At 38.0% G+C, this 17,332-nt stretch overlaps 1 protein-coding gene across 3 annotated transcripts in view; it reads left to right on the top strand.

The window, feature by feature from the left end:
* Nucleotides 1-17,332, top strand: part of MSH3 (mutS homolog 3) — a 185,169-nt gene that overhangs the window by 152,685 nt on the left and 15,152 nt on the right. For all 3 annotated transcript variants that reach the window (XM_047778198.1, XM_047778201.1, XM_047778199.1), the window contains exon 21: nucleotides 15,630-15,816. In XM_047778198.1, coding sequence (XP_047634154.1) covers nucleotides 15,630-15,816 — 187 coding nt within the window. The remainder of the gene's footprint in view (nucleotides 1-15,629; nucleotides 15,817-17,332) is intronic.

Genomic DNA, 17,332 nt, shown 5'->3' on the forward strand with positions numbered 1-17,332 from the left:
GGCCCTGAAAAGCAAAAAAAAAAAAAAAAAAGTTTGTAATACAAGCTGTGAATTCTGGGCAAACCAATCAAACCTAAATCTCTTTGGATCTCTAGAACTGTCTAAAACACAAATATTACATTTAGAATGGATAAGCAGTGAGGTCTACTGTACAGCACAGGGAACTATATCTAGTCTCTTGGGATAGACCATGATGGAAGATAATATGGGAAAAAGAATAGGTATATATATGTATGACTGGGTCACTGTGCTATACAGCAGAAATAGACTCAACAGTGTAAATCAAATATACCCTAATAGAAAGTAAGTTTAAAAGATAAATAAATCTAGTGGGATCTCTAGATCTATCTGAAACACAGAGAGATACTGATCTTTTATGCTACAAGATTGATCACAACTTTAAAACATTAGTTAATTAGCAAAGAATCGTTTGAGTCAGTTAAAGAAATAACTAAGTTCTAGAAGTATAAGCCCCGAAATATGGGACATTCTCTTAGATTTGACCATATAAAATGCTATTGTCTTATGGACCTTAAGGTCATGTTGGCATCAGCAGTCTTCCTTGGGCCCTGAATGTCCCTGCATGTCCCTAATGAGCAGGCCAAGAAAGCCCCAGTTGCACCCTGCTTGGGCACTTGTCAGGGTTGGCCTTGCTGCAGGCAGTCTTGAGGGAAGAGATAACTTCTCCCCTGAGAAATGAAGCTTGCTTCTGTTTGTTACACAAGTAGCGAATCCTCGGGCTCAGTGTCCCTGCCTTGTAATGCAGCCCCTGAGTGCACAGCATCCATGGTGAGCCCTTTGAGCCCATTGCCTCGGCCCCATGGAGCTTGACAGCTCATGCAAGCGAACATGGGTAATAAATCCTTGGTCTCTGACTCGGTTTCGTGTATTTTGCCAACCTTCATGAAACCCTATTGGGTTAACCTGGTGGAAATAGGGTAAAATCTCAGAATTTGCAGTTATAGATGGGTCAATAGGATTCTCTTATCTCTTGCTAATAAATATTAGGGGCCTCTAAAACGTGAGTTGGATAGGTTATGTGTGGGAAAGGATGGACGCTTTAGAGCCAGAAAACTCAGGTTTTAATACAAGGTCACCATTTTCCTGACCATGTATTAATTATTTCATTCACCCAAGGGCTTGCAAGAAATAGGGTATTATGGTATTTATAAAAAACGAAACCAAACCAGACACGTTATAGTTGGGTACAGATCCCACATTTGCCACTTAACAGCTATGTGACCTTTGTCAAATTACTTGATTTCTCAGTGTCTTGGGTTTTTCACTGACAAAATGAAGATATTATTGCTTAAGTCATAGGTTAGTGTGGGACTTAAATAAAATTAAATATATGAAGTGCCTAGTATATAACAGGTACTCATAAATTTTAATTTTGTTCCTCCTTCTAGAGTCTGTATCATTAGCATTTTGGATTAAAAAAGTCTGTCCACATGTATATCTTAGTATTGTACCCCTTTTCTCAACTTAGCCTCAGTTTTCACATCTATGAAACGAAAAGGTTGGTAATACCATCTTCACAGTTTTTGAGAATAGTGGTTTTTTTGTTTTTTTTTTTTTTGCTATTTCTTGGGCCGCTCCCGCGGCATATGGAGGTTCCCAGGCTAGGGGTTGAATCGGAGCTGTAGTCACCGGCCTACGCCAGAGCCACAGCAACGTGGGATCCGATCCGCGTCTGCAAGCTACACCACAGCTCACGGCAACGCCGGATCATTAACCCACTGAGCAAGGGCAACCTCATGGTTCCTAGTTGGATTCGTTAACCACTGCGCCACGACGGGAACTCCCTGAGAATAGTTTTTAAAGGATATGAAATCACTTCGAATTGCTGAGCTTTGTTTTTATTCTTGAAAGAAGTTAACCAAATGTATCCGCCCAGCTCTTAACCTCCTTGGGACATTCGGGATATAAAAAAGGTAAGAATCCAGGACCCACAGGCACCACCCACACAGAATGGAAGGATGATGGTGTCATTCCTCTTGTTGGGAAGCAGATGACAACTGAGCTTTAAACCTGACCAGCTCCAGATTCATTGTTGCAGTGCAGTAGTATTGATTCTGAGTTACCTCCTTCCAATAGGAGTTTATTCAGCTACCTGGGGATACATTTGACAGATCCCTGGTCCTGGTTGGCCCCTCCAGAGGCAGTATTACATAAAAGAGTATTCTTGTTACAACGTGTGAAAAAGAGCTGGTTACAAAGCCTGGCATTCAGTATGATTCCACTTTTGTATGAGAAATTATATATGTAAATATATGCAGAGAAAACTAGATAGAAGGCTGTATTCTAAAATACCATGACGGATATGGGACTATGGTGACTTCTCTTTTCTTTGGCATCTGAATTTTTTTTAAATGTATTTTTTAAATATTCTGAAATAAACATGTAACAAAAAGGATACACACCAAAATAATTAAGGATGGTATCAATCAAAATGAGACGTTTCATAGGAGTCTGGTGAAATGTTTATATGGTTATTGTGTGGGAATAATTTTTCCCCGGGGCAAACTTCTTTTCCCTATTCATTAACATGGAATTTGGGGATCTAAGCTTGAAACTGCCCACGTATTGCAGCATATCACACCTTACTTCTCCAAAGTCTAACCCTAGTCTCTAAGTAGCCCTGTTTCTTCCTCTTACAGAAATTGATGTCTTGGAGTTCCCGTCATGGCTCAGTGGTTAACGAATCTGACTAGGAACCGTGAGGTTGAGGGTTCAGTCCCTGGCCTTGCTCAGTGGGTTAAGGATCTGGCGTTGCCATGAGCTGTGGTGTAGGTCGCAGACGTGGCTTGGATCCTGCGTTGCTGTGGCTCTGGTGTAGGCTGGCAGCTACAGCTCCGATTCGACCCCTAGCCTGGGAACCTCCATATGCCGCGGGAGCAGCCCAAGAAATGGCAAAAAAAGACAAAAAAAAAGAAATTGATGTTTTTCTGTCAGATCAGTGTACAAAACTGGCGTCTTTAATTTTCAGAAGAGAAACATTGCTATTTGCACATCTAACATTTAAGACAATGTTTTTTAACCCTCCATGTACATCAGAATTTTGTTTTGCTTTGTTTTTTTGTCTTTTTAGGGCTGCACTCGGGACATATGGAGTTTCCCAGATTAGGGGTCAAATTGGAGCTACAGCTGCAGCCTGTGCCACAGCCACAGCAACACTGGATCCGAGCCACATCTGGGACCTACACCACAGCTCACAGGCAACGCTGGGTCTTTAACCCCCTGAGCGAGGCCAGGGCTCGAACCTGCAACCTCATGGTTACTGCTTGGATTCATTTCCGCTGTGCCACAATGGGAACTCCGTACATGGGAATTTTTTAAAGGAGCTTTTAAAATGTATTGATACCTAGACCGTATCCTCAGAAGTTCTGAGTTGGTCTGGTGGGGGGTGGGTCTGGAAGTTGAATTTTACATGTGTCTAGATGGTTTTGAAGTGTGGCGGAGATTAAGAAGCATTTTTCCAGGCCCTTGCTGGGGAGTTCCATTGTTTAATTTTATAAAAGTAATAGTTTATTATGACAACTATTAACAGTGCAATAGGGTATTAAGTGATATGTTTACCTTCTCCTCAGGTCAGCATCTATTTATAGTTCTTTATATAACTTTCCACAAGTTTACAAGTATGCATAAATCTTCTCTTTTTAAAATGGTATTGTATGAAGCATTAGTATTGTGTGGCTTGCTTTTATTTCCTAATCCTATCAGTTCACACAGATTACTCTCACATTTTTTACTGGCTGTGGTATGTCTGCTCTGCAGAGATCCCCCAAACTCAGCGAGCTCCATCTGGGATGCTCTGCTCTAGGATAAGGACCCTGTTCCCTGTCTGTTCCCATCCTTGCTTTCTCTTCCTAATATTCTTGGAAAGGAGTCTCTGTGGACCACATTCAGTTACATTCCTAGGATCTTTACTAGAATATGCTTTAATATTTCTGCCCTCGAATTTTTCATTTATTTATGAAATAATCCAGATATGTAATAGTCCTCCATGTAGTTTCCGCCCTACTAAAGAATTAAAGCATTGCCAATACATCTGACCCATAATCCTCCCCTGATCCTGTTCCCTGCCACCCCATCCAGAGTAACTGCTCTTTTTGACTCTGGTTTTTATCCCATGAATTTCTCTATATTTTTGCTACATAGGTATGTTTTGAAACAATGCATAAAATTATTTGGTATACTTTTAACCTGTACATTTCATATGTCTTTGAACCTTTATTTTGCAAGTGGCTTTCTCGCCTTCATGTTATTTCTATGAAATTTATCTCTATGGATGACTATAACTCTAGTTCATTCATTTTTCTTTAATTATGATAGTCCATTGTATGCATATACCATGGTTTATCCATTTTCCTTGATTAATATCTAGCACCACTCATGTTGGTTGCAAATATCACCAGTACTGATACTGGTCTTACATACATGTAGTACACATGAGTGAGTTTTCTGAATGTGGGCTGTATCTGTGAGAGGGACACTAAAGTGTTAAGGAATGAGGAGTTCCTGTCGTGGCTCAGTGGTTAACGAGTCCAACTAGGAGCCACGAGGTTGCGGGTTTGATCCCTGGCCTTGCTCAGTGGGTTAAGGATCCAGCGTTGCCATGAGCTGTGGTGTAGGTCACAGACGTGGCTCGGATCCTATGTTGCTGTGGCTGGGGTGTAGGCTAGTGGCTACAGCCCCAATTAGACCCCTAGCCTGGGAACCTCCATGTGCTGAAGGTGTAGCCCTAGAAAAGGCAAAAAAAAAAGGACAAAAAAAAATAGAAATGTTAATTTAAAAAAAAAAAAAGTGTTAAGAAATGAGGATCTTTCTTGTTCTTCAAGGAGGCTGGACCAGTTTAGTATCCCACCAGCAGTACATAAAAGTTTGTCCCTCTGCTTTAAAATTATCAGAATAAGAAATACCCATTTGATGATATTTCTATGTATTCTCTAAAACTGCTCATAAGGACATTTCTATTACTTAATATCGTTTACATGAAGTACCATCTGATAAATCACTTTTTATTAATGCTAAGGAATTTTCTTTCCATGTGCATGCTGTGCCTGTTTACAAAGGGATTTGAAGCGAATTATTGGCCTTCCTTGACAAACTGCCAGGCCTCCTGTTATCAGCCAATGGCTGCTTCCTCTTTAATTCCTTTTTGTCTTGACTGCCAAGAAGGCAGGAGCTAAATTCAGGGCTCAAGTGTAGAAACAAATTTGGTTTAATTTTCCCCTTCCGTTCTTAAATGGGAATATTTCTCTAGCATGATTCTTAAGAGAGCTGCATCAGAATCAGAGATACTTGTTAATTTTTTTTTTTTTTGGTCTTTTTAGGGCCACACCCCGGCATATAGAGGTTCTCCAGGCTACGTGTCAAATTGGAGCTGTAGCCACTGGCCTTTGCCACAGCCACAGCAATGCGGGATCTGAGCCAAGTCTGCAACCTACACCACAGTTCACAGCTACAGCAGATCTTTAACCCACTTAGCGAGGCCGGGGATCGAACCTGCATTCATGGATGCTAGTCAGATTTGTTTCCACTGGCCACAATGGGAACTCCAGAGAATGCTACTTTCTAAGGCTTATCATACACCTATTATATTGGTATCTCCAATGTAACACCCCAAAATTAGCATTTTAAAGGCGCATGCTAAGTTTGCTACCTCAAGTATGAGAATCTACTGTATGGCTTTTAATCTTAATTTCATATTTGCTGTAGTTCTTCTGTTATAAATATGTTATTCCAGATCACTTCAGATCCTTTTTGTACTCAGTGGAAACAACACTAAAATGTAGCAGATGTGTACGTAAAACTTGGCTTCAGAACTGTATCTTTAGGAGTTCCCATCGTGGCTCAGTGGGTAACGAATCCGACTAGGAACCATGAGGTTGCAGGTTCGATCCCTGGCCTCGCTCAGTGGGTTAAGGATCTGGCGTTGTCGTGAGCGGTGGTGTAGGTCACAGATGCAGCTCGAATCCCGCATTGCTGTGGCTGTAGTGTAGGCTGGCAGCTACAGCTCCGATTCAACCCCTAGCCTGGGAACCTCCATGTGCCACAGGAGCGGCCCTAGAAAAAGACAAAAAAGGGGGGGGAGGGCGCTAAAAAAAAGAACTGTATCTTTAAATTGGTTGCTATTGCATTAGTAATTGACATTTACTAGGTTTAAATTCATGTTTTCTATAAATGTTCATTGAGGCCTACTATGTGCTATGTGCTGTGCTATAAGAAGAAAAAATAAGTGAAAAGCTATAAATAGGAGGTGTTGGGAATCTTTTTCTGAATGTTATAATCTTGTACAAACCTTTCTCTGAATAAAATATTTTCTTAAAAGTAGAATTTTGGCAAACATACATTTGGCTCTAATTGGTATATTTATATCAGAGTATTGTGGTATATGTACTTATCAGTGAAATATTTCTAGACACATATTTAGTGCATAACTGAATTAAAATGTTTTTTATTATCCTGATAAATGCAAACTTAAACCTCATTCAACTTTTTAGACTCAGTAATTAAATTTTCGAAAAGCTGTGAATTATTAAGTCTAGTTTAAAAAACAATTGGCTTCTCATAGCATAATTCATTTCTATTTATGTCAATTAAATGTTGGTAGAAAGGAGTATTTACATTAAGTAGCCCTTAGTTAATAATTTTCCTGCCACACTCCCTACATAACTCTTTTGTGTGGCCCCCAGCTTCAGGAATGCTGTGTACCCAGAATGGCACCAGTGTGTTTATTTTGAGAGAGAATTGGAAGGTAATAGATCTTCAAAAGCTTAAATTAAGATTATTTAATTTTTGCTTTTGGCTATGTAGAGATAACTGGTTTAATTTTCCGATTTAGTTTAACTCAGCAAATATTGATTACCTGCTGTGGAGTATTTGTACACTATTAAAATATATATATATATATGTATCCCTCTTGGGCAGAAAGAAAACATCTTGAATCAGTACATGTCTTCTACTTGGTAGTAAATACCAGCACTAAAAACCACATATAAGTGACATTTTACTAAATGGGTTGTTGAAAATTTTATTGGCATCAGAAATGTTGCCTTATAAGTGTCCCACTGATTTATTTAGCTCCTGTAAACTGTGTCTGCCAAATAAGAGATATCTTGCTTCATCTTTTTGATGGGAAGTGGTTGTATGAATATAATGCTTCAGAGTCACCTGGGGGTTTGGTTTGGTTTAGTTTGGAGTGCAGATTCCAGGCAGGTCCCCTGAATGTAGATCCTCTGGAGATCTGGTTGTGATCGGTATGATGAAGGAGACTTGGACTCTGTAGTTAAAAACCTCTGCAAGTGACTCAGAAACATATCCAGATTTAGGAGCCATTGTTCGATTTCAAAACACTTGACATTATACAGAAGGAAAAATAGAAATAGATTGTGATGTGCTCAAGCTCAAATTGTGAGTTGTGTCAAGTTCTCCTCTGTTGATCTTATTAATTAATCTGCTTAGTCTTTTCCCTCATGACTGATTAACCATATCCTTGCTTTGATGGCCTTATTTGTGGTGGATTTGTTTTGGGGTTTTTTTTTTTTTGCCTTTTCTAGGGTCACACCCGCGGCATATGGAGGTTCCCAGGCTAGGGGTTGAATCGGAGCTGTAGCCACAGCAACACCAGATCCGAGCCACATCTGTGACCTACACCACAGCTCATGGTAACACCAGATCCTTAACCCACTGAGCAAGGCCAGGGATTGAACCCGAAACTTCATGGTTCCTAGTCGGATTCGTTAACCACTGTGCCACGACAGGAGCTCCCCTTATTTGTGGTTTTTCATGGATAGATATAGATATAGACATGAAAGAGTATTTGCCCTGTTCACTATTTTTTTCTGAAATTCTTGGGACCATCCCACAGAGTAGACTAGTAAGTGTGTTGGGAAATGACTTGCTTCATCAGAACCCTGTGGATGTCCTTTGATAGGAAAACACCTGTGTCCTTCATGCATAGCCTGCATGTGCTTTGTAGATGGTTCTAGTAAACGTGGCTTCATGTGAGCCAGTACAAGTTTGGCATTTTCCTGGATTGCTGCTTTGATTCTCAGGAATGTTTCCATTGACAGTGAAAAGTTGCTATAATGGGGTTTTTTTGCTCAGTCATATATTTGCAGTCCACTGTTATAGCTGTTATGAATTGGCTTTAAATACTGTAGTGAGATCCGATTGCAACTTAAAGAAAGAAACTTTTTTTTGTCTATTATAATAATAATTCCATTGCTGCTAATAAACTATTTTTGATATTGGTAGAAGAAAGCTGGTTATTTGTCTTGGTAATTACCATCATTTTGCCTTGTGATACAGTAGAGTATAAAGTGATACAATAGAGTATAAAGTCTTCTTAAATTTATTATTTGTGATTCTTAAAGGCAGCATTTGTTTTTCTAAATATACTGTAAAGCTTGTTCATTGTGAAATTTTAAAACTATAGAAAAGGTCAAAAAGGAAAAATTTAAAAATCGTCTGAAATTCTGCTACCTGGAAATCATTGTTGTTGAGTTATATGGCCTTCTAGACCTTTAAAAAAATGCACACATATAGTGGTAAATTATTTGTGATTTCACTCCACTTCTGGGTTAATGTTTATGTTTAATTAAATGTGACGTAGATCAACTACGTCACATTTTTTATCATTTAAATACCATGCTGGATCTATACATATTCTACTATTTGATATTCTTTTGCTGCATTTTCTCTTCTTAGACTTTTTTTTTCTTCCTTACATCATCCTTCTTAAAATTTTAGAATACTTTGCTATTCAGGGGATTATTTTCTCTTTGTAAAATTTATATAATATGCAAATAAAACAAAAAACAAAAAAGCTAAGACACTCATACTGGATAGAATTCTGTAAAGTTTTTAGCAAAGTGGAGTTCCTGTCATGGCTCAGCAGAAACGAATCTGACTAGCATCCATACAGATGCAGGTTCAATCCCTGGCCTCGCTCAGTGGGTTAAGGATCCAATGTTGCGGTGAGCTGTGGTGTAGGTCACAGATGCAGCTTGGATCTCGCATTGCTGTGGCTGTGGCTGTGGCCTAGGCCAGCAGCTGCAGTTCTCATTGGACCCCTACCTGGGAAACTCCATACGTGGGTATGGCCCTAGAAAGACCAAAAAAAAAAAGTTTTAAGTGAAGTGAATAGAACACTTTCAATTTCAAAAAGAAGGCAAAATTAGCGAATATAAGAACCCTCCTCTACAAAGCATTTAAAGAACAAATAAAGTATGATTTTCCTTATATAAGGAACCTAGAAGAGGCAAAACTCTTGGAGACAGAAAGTAGAATAGAGGTTACTCGAGGCTGAGGGAAGGTTATAATGGGGGGTTATTTTTTAATGGGGTGTTTGAAGAAGTTCTGCTAACAGATGGTAGTGATGACTGCACAGCGTTGTGAGTGTGCTCAATGCCACTGAATTATACACCTAAAAATGTTCAAATGGTAAGTGTTAGTTGTATACATTTGTATATATACATATATATGTACTCATATTATTTTAAAAGCACTGAAAGTATGTCAAGAAAAATCCTGATGCAGCACAGATAATCATTGCTTCTATTTAACAGTTTTGATATTCTGATATTTAAGCCCCAGTTACTTATCATTCAGTATAAAGAATCCTTTCTTCCCCGTGTTAATTGCAGGATTTCTTCTTCATGTTAGCATTTTCCTTTCATAAGGCCCAGAGAGTGTGTTTTGAAGGGACGGAGACCCACTCCATTTGTTATAATTTAGAAATGTCTGGAATGTTATCTCAAAATATCAAGATCTCATAAAAACAAACCCGTGTTCAAATTTTCATGAAAGTGTTCTTGATTTTAGAAACTGATTCAAAATCTTTTTCTCTATTAATACTTTATTAAGCTTTGTTGACCTATATAGGAGTTATAGACAAGGCGGGGGGTGGGGCGGGGGATTAGAAAGATTAGTCAGCCGCCACTCCTAAAAATATCAGAGTGATTTTTTTTCTTAATCACGTATCTGTAACCTGTCTACTCAGAGCAAACTAACTCTGTAACTTGAAGAATGCATTTTCTATTTTTCATTATATTTGAATATAATTACAGGCAGAATGATAATAATGACACGTGTTCTGGAATTCCTTAAGTCTCTAAAATATTTCAACGTTTGAAATTTCAGAATCGTTGTCCAGTAGAGTGCCTTGTAAGTGTGTGTTTGGATTAATAAAAAATTACAACTTTTTGTTAGTGATGTTATGCCCTGCCTTGTTTCAGAAACTTAGTTTAGGCAGTTTACCGGGAGATATTTGATAGGGCAGGATAATAAGAGTAAAAGGAGAGAAATAAGGATAGAAACATAAGATAAAGTCAGAGTTGCTGCTTTTTAGCTTGTTATTATACGTTATTATATACAGTTGTTTCCTAGTAACCCAGAGCAAAATGAAAATGTGTTTAGTGATAAAAGTCTGTCCGTTAGAATCATCTATTCATTATATTAGAAATTTACTGGAAAAAGAAATTAAGAAAAAGAGTTTCTTAATTTCTTAAGACAAGTTTACAGAAAATATTTTTATCAGTGTACAGTGCCACAGTTTACAAACACATACTTCCCTAGGGGCCTCATTGACTGGTTAATCTGCCAGCATCTCTTTAGTGTCTGCCAGGCAGCAATGCTGCTTTACATCAGGTGCTATGGAAAAATAGAATTGTGAAAGAAAATGTGTTGGCTTCTAATGCAGTAGCTTTCAGACTGTTCTACAAGGTGTTAAGAGGTCTACAGAGCCCCCTCTGGATGGGGAGAACCAAATCAGTGTTTCTTTTATCTCATCTGCCGAGTGAGTTTCTTTGTAACATTTCACGTGGACAAAGACTTTAACAGATACGTGAAAACCACTAGTCTAATAGTAGAGTTGGGACCATTGTTTAAGCAGAATAGAGCCAAGATGGCCTGAAATCTGGCCTGGTCTCCTTAAGGGCAGGAAGGAACCCTATGATGGCGTGAGACACCTTGGTACCATGGGATTTTGCTCTGCACATGTTTTGATGCCATGTGTATAAAGCCACCCACCCACCTGTCCAGAGATTAAATTTTATCTGGACTGTTTGATATGTTGATGGTTTCTGTTTTTACATTCAGCTTTTAAATTCATGTGTATTTTTTTCCCTTTTTTTAAATTAAAGTGTTTATTTACAATGTTTCCTCAATTTCTGCTGAACAACAAAGTAACCCAGTCATTCACAGTTCCCTGTGCTGTACCATAGGGCCCTTTTGCCCATCCATTCCAAAGGTAACACTTTGCATCCCAAAACCCCAAACTTACTGTCCATGCCACTCCTTCCCCTGCTCCCCCTGGGAACCGCAGGTCTGCTGTCTTTGGCTGTGATCTCTTTCTGTTTTGTAAATAGGATCATCTGTGCCATATTTTAGATTCCACATATAAGTGATATCATATTGTATTTGTCTGTCTCTTTCTGACTTGCTTCACTTAGTATGAGACTGTATTTCCATCCATGTTGTTGCAAATGGCATTAGTTTGTCCTTTTATATGGATGAGTAGTATTCCATTGTATATACGTTGTACATCTTCTTAACCCATTCATCTGTTGAAGAACCTTTAGGTTGTTTCCATGTCTTGGCATTATGAATAGCACTGCAATGAATGTATCTTTTTTGAATTATAGTTTTGTCTGGATATATGCCTAAGAGTGGGATGGCTGGATCATATGGTACTTTTGTATTTACTTTTCTGAGGCACTGTTTTCCATAGTAGTTGCACCAATTTACATTCCCACCAACAGTGAAGGAGTGTACCTTTTTCTCCAGCATTTATTAGTTGTTGACTTGTTAATGATAACCATTCTGACCACTGTGAGGTGGTACCTCAATGTAGTTTTGAGTTGCATTTCCCTAATAATTATTGACGTTGAATATCTTTTCATGTGTCTGTTGGCCGTCTGTATGTCTTCTTTGGAGAAATGTGTATTTAAGTCTTCTGCCCATTTTTTGATTGGGTTGTTTGTTTTTTGCTGTTGAGTTGTAGCAGTTGTTTGTTTTTTGGATATTAGACCCTTGTCTGTTGTATCATTTGCAAAGATTTTTCTCTCATTCTGTTGGTTGGCCTTTTTTTTTTTTTTTTTTTTTTTTGCTTTTTAAGGCGACACCTGCGGCATGTGAAGGTTCCCAGGCTAGGGGTCCAACCCGAGCTGTAGCCGCTGGCCTACACCATAGCCACAGCAACTCGGGATCTGAGCCACATCTGCGACCTACACCACAGCTCATGGCAACGCCGGATCGTTAACCACTGAGCCATGACAGGAACTCTGGCTTTTTGTTTTTTTAATGGTTTCCTTTGCTGTGCAAAATCTTTTGAGTTTAATTAGGTTCCTTTTTGTCTTTATTGTCATTATTCTAGGAGGAGGTGGATCAAATAAGATGTTACTCTGATTTATGTCATAGAGCATTCTGCCTGTGTTTTCCTCTAGGAGTTTTATAGTATCTGGCCATATATTTAGGTCTTTAATCATTTTGAGTTTATTTTTGGGTATGGTGTTAGAGAGTGTTCTAATTTCATTTTTTTACATGCAGCTGTCCAGTTTTCGCAGCACCACTTATTGAAGAGACTCTCTTTCTTCCACTCTATATTCTTGCCTCCTTTGTCATAGATAAATTGACCATAGGTACGTGGGTTTATTTCTTGGCTTTCTATCCTGTTCCATTGATCTGTATTTCTGTTTTGTGTGCATACCATATTGTTTTGATAACTGTAGCTATGTGATATTGTCTGAAGTCAGGGAGCCTGATTCCTCCATTTCTGTTTTTTTTTTTTTTAATATTGCTTTAATTATTCGGGGTCTTTTGTGTTTCCATAGAAATTTCAAAATATACTGTTCTGGTTCTGTGAAAAATGTTTTTGGTAGTTTGATAGAGATTACACTGAATCTTTAGTTGCCTTGGGTAGTATAGTCATTTTGACAATATTGATTCTTCCAATCCAAGCTTGGTATATCTTTCCATCTGTTTTTTTTTGTCTTTGAATTCTTTCATCAGTGTCTTACAGTTTTCAGAGTATAGGTCTTTTGTCTCTAGTGTCTTTAGGGTTTTCTAGGTATAGTATCATGTCATCTGCAAACAGTGATTGTTTTACTTGTTCTTTTTCAATTTGGATTCCTTTTATTTTTCTTCTCTGATTGCTGTGGCTAAGACTTTCAAAACTGTGTTGAACAGTAGTGGTGAAAGTGGACATCCTTGTCTTGTTCCTGATCTTAGTGGAAATGTTGTTAGGTTTTCACCATTGAGAATGATGTTAGCTGGGGTTTATCATATATGGCTTTTATTCTGTTGAGGTAGGTTTCCTCTATGCCTACCCTCTGGAGAGTTTTTGTCAGAAATGGGTGTTGAATTTTGTCAAATCTTTTTCTGCATCCATTGGAATGGTCATATCGTTTTTATTTTTAGTCATTGATGTGGTGTATCACACTGATTAATTTGTGGATATTGAAGAATCCTTGTATACCTGGCATATATCACACTTGATCATGGTATATGATCCTTTTAATATGTATTTTTATTTAGTTTGCTAATATTTTGTTGAGGATTTTTACATCCATGTTCATCAGTGATATTGGCCTGTAATTTTCTTTTTTTGTGGTATCCTTGTCTGGTTTTGGTATCAGCGTGATGGTGACCTCATAGAGTGAGCTTGGGAGTGTTCCTTCCTCTGCTGTTTTTTGGGAGAATTTCAGAAGAATAGGTGTTAAATCTTCTCTGAATGTTTGTTAGAATTTGCCTGTGTCCATCAGGTCCTGGACTTTTGTTTGTTGAAAGTTTTTTAATCACATTTTCAATTTTGGTACTTGTGATTGTTCTGTCCATATTTTCAGTTTCTTCCTGGTTCAGTCTTGATAGGTTGTTATTTTGGAATATTGTTTGAGTAGGGACATTTTTTTTTTCCTGAAACAACCAATTAACTGCTATCTTTTTTATTGATCATTCATCCTTCCCTCCTGATTTGAATATTACCCTCGAATATTTTGACAAAGCATTCTACAATTCTTGAGGTTCCTAATGAGATGATTCTTACTGTGATGTTTCTAGAAAGCTCTAAAGTATAATACTTAAACTGTTGTATTAAAATCTTGTCCATTGCTCGCTTGTTACTCTAATTCTTGATAATCAGACATTACCCCCCTAATATTTGCCTTATCAGAGCTGTTTTATTATCAGCCAAAGATTTGTTCCTTTCACCAGTTTACAACCTGTCAAGAATAAAAATGAAACATTGTTAAGTGGGGTTCAGACATAATTCTGAAGATTTCAGAATGGTTGCAGAGATGGGAAATTTTAATCTTCTTGCTTTGTGGTAGGGGAAATATTAGTAAACATTGGAAATTGAGGTAAGTAACAGAGTTTGAAATTTTCAAAAGTAGCCAGAATGTTCCTATGTTTCAGAAATAATGTTTTGCAGTTACTGATTTTAAGATAGATAGAATTGACACCACTTTGAGTAGAACCATTTCACCTCCATCAGGGATGTAGTTAATTACAGTTTCCAAATTGCACTAATTCCTGGAGTTCTCCTAAGGCTCCACCAGTCTGGGAGGAAAAAACATTACACTGCATCTCCCCTGCCCAGCTTAGGTCTCAGCCACAGGATGGCGACGTCTCAATTTTACCATGAGTTTCTCCAGAAATAAGAGGTATATTATGTTGCCAAAGGTCACATGTGAACTGTTGTAACAAAACTAAATTGATGAAGGTATTTTGCCAAGAAAATAGTCACCAGCATTCACAACTCTACCTAGTGGGTCCAAGCCTGAATTCTAGGTTTTATTGCTAACTACATGACCTTGAGTATGTATATATATAATTATTCAACCCCCTACCCACCCCCAGGTTTCTTTTGTACATTTCCCAAATGTGTTCTGTAGACCATCATTGTCAGAAAGTGCCTCAGGAGAACTTTCAAGGGTCCGTGGTTAAATGAACTAGAAATACTATGTACTAGATCTGCTCTAAGTAGCATACAGTGTGTAGTAGAATAGTAAAGGCTCTAAGATGACTTACAGGAAAGAACTCTTACACCTTTTGCACCTGTTTCTTGACATCTCTTAAGAACTCTATTCCAGTCCACTGGAGGAACCTGTATTAGGTATCTAAGGTTACTAAACCTCTATAACTCTAGTTCTATTTTTTTTTCTAAGTTTTATCTTGAACAAGTTATTTCAACATGGCACTTTAATTTGTAATATCAATGTGGGATCTTCTTAAGGAAATAGGAAAAAGCCTTTGATCATCAATATTCTAGTATTCATGGATTTTAAACACAGCATCACAGAAAAGCATTGTTTGCCCTCTGAGTACCAAAACTTTGGTGTCAAATGGTTGGTCAGAAAAAGGCCAGGTCAGAGGTTTTCCTGCTTTCCAGAAGCTCTGTCCAGAATCTCAGATTCTACCCAGAATGTTTCTATAAGGTATGTTTGATGTTAGATACTCTTTGTATTCAACATATATTTTCTTTTGTTTAATATAATTTTAGCTCTTACTGGCTCAAAGTACATAGATTCCCTAGGGATCTTTTCTAGCTATTGTTCAGAAAATAATGTCTGGCTTCCTAAAAATGAAGTTCAGAGGATATAAAGGTGTTGTCATCTTGTTTGTAGGATGGGGGCTGCAGATAACATATATAAAGGACGGAGCACATTTATGGAAGAGCTCACTGACACAGCAGAAATCATAAGAAAAGCAACATCACAGTCTTTGGTTATCTTGGATGAATTGGGCAGAGGGACCAGCACCCATGATGGAATTGCCATTGCTTATGCTACCCTTGAGCATTTCATTAGAGATGTGAGTATCTTGCTTTCCTTTTTATGCTACATGCTATACAGATTATTTCTTTGACCTTCATTTCTAAATATTCAAAATTATCTTTATTATAATTGATCTTATTTCTGCAATTGATCATTCAAGTGTTCTACGTGAAACTTGGGTAGATTGGCCCTAAATAACATTTATAGTTCTTTGATGTGTCTTCTTTTCTTTTGCTGAAGCAGAACATACCCCATCAGTAGAAGGAAGTCCTCCCTGCTAATATTTCTACCTAGAACTGTATCTTACTATCCTCGGCAAACTCTAAATCAAGACTAGAGACCATCCTTTGCAACTCATTCCTTGAGAAAAGAACCAAATAGGAGATCTGCCATTTTTACTGTGAAAAATTTTTTCAGCAAAATGCTAAAAGATCTCTATATAAGGTTTTCAATCTGGTCTGTTTGTGTCTCTGTTTCAGTAGCATCACTCCTTCATTGCATGTGTGTCTTTTTCTCAGGGGTCATTTCTAAGTATCTGAATGTGAAATTTTGTTGTTTGTGTCCAACTTTCCATCCCTGTCAGCTCCATCAAACTCTCCCTTTTATTAACTCTGTGTCTTTGATTTTTTTTTTTTTTTTTGGCTGCACCTGAGGTATGTGAAAGCTCCTTGGCCAGGGATCGAACCTATGCCATGGTAGCCACCTGGGCCACTGCAGTGACAATGCAGCAATGCAGGATCCTTAACCCACTGTGTCACATGGAAACTCCAGTCTTTGTTCATTTTGATCTCTTACTTTTCTCTCTCTTTTTCAGTACCTGCCCCTGAACAGTGTCTCTTTTTCTATTTTGTTCTCTACCTTTTTACATTTTTCTTTGTTCTGTGTCTTCCCCCCATTTTTATTTCTTCCTTTCTTTCCTAAATAGCCAATAAAAGCATGTTTTTGCTTATATTTGTTTGTTAAAAAAATGCAAAAATCCCCTTTTCTTTAAAATCCCCTTTTCTTTAAACTTTTGTGGCCTTCAGCTTTTTGTTTAAACATTTTAGTTAGATTACATAGTTAATGATGATATGTTTTCTATTTTAAAATACTTTTTAAAAAAAGAAATTCTGTATTTGGAGTTCCCGTAGTGACTCAGCGGAAGCGAATCTGACTAGCATCCCTGAGTCCTCAGGGATCCTGGCCTCATTCAATGGGTTAAGGATCTGGTGTTGCCATGAGCTATGTTATAGGTTGCAGACATGGCTCAGATCTGACACTGCTGTGGCTGTGGCATAGGCCAGCAGCTACAGCTCTGATTTGCCCCCTAACCTGGGAACCTCCATATGTCTCAGGTGCAGCTCTAAAAGACCAAAAAAGAAAAAGAAAAGAAATTCTGTATTTGCAAGCTATAGCTCAGGAACTTTTCTTTAATCATTATAGACACTACATATCATAGGTTCAATAAAGTCCTCTATCTGCCTCCAAAACACATTTTAAACATTTATTTAAGAATACTCCTTAGCCTAGCTATAAAAAAGAATGAAATATTGCCATTTGTAGCAACATGGATG

Source organism: Phacochoerus africanus, chromosome 4 (genome assembly GCF_016906955.1).
Source record: "Phacochoerus africanus isolate WHEZ1 chromosome 4, ROS_Pafr_v1, whole genome shotgun sequence".
In the NCBI taxonomy this organism is placed as follows: domain Eukaryota; kingdom Metazoa; phylum Chordata; class Mammalia; order Artiodactyla; family Suidae; genus Phacochoerus; species Phacochoerus africanus.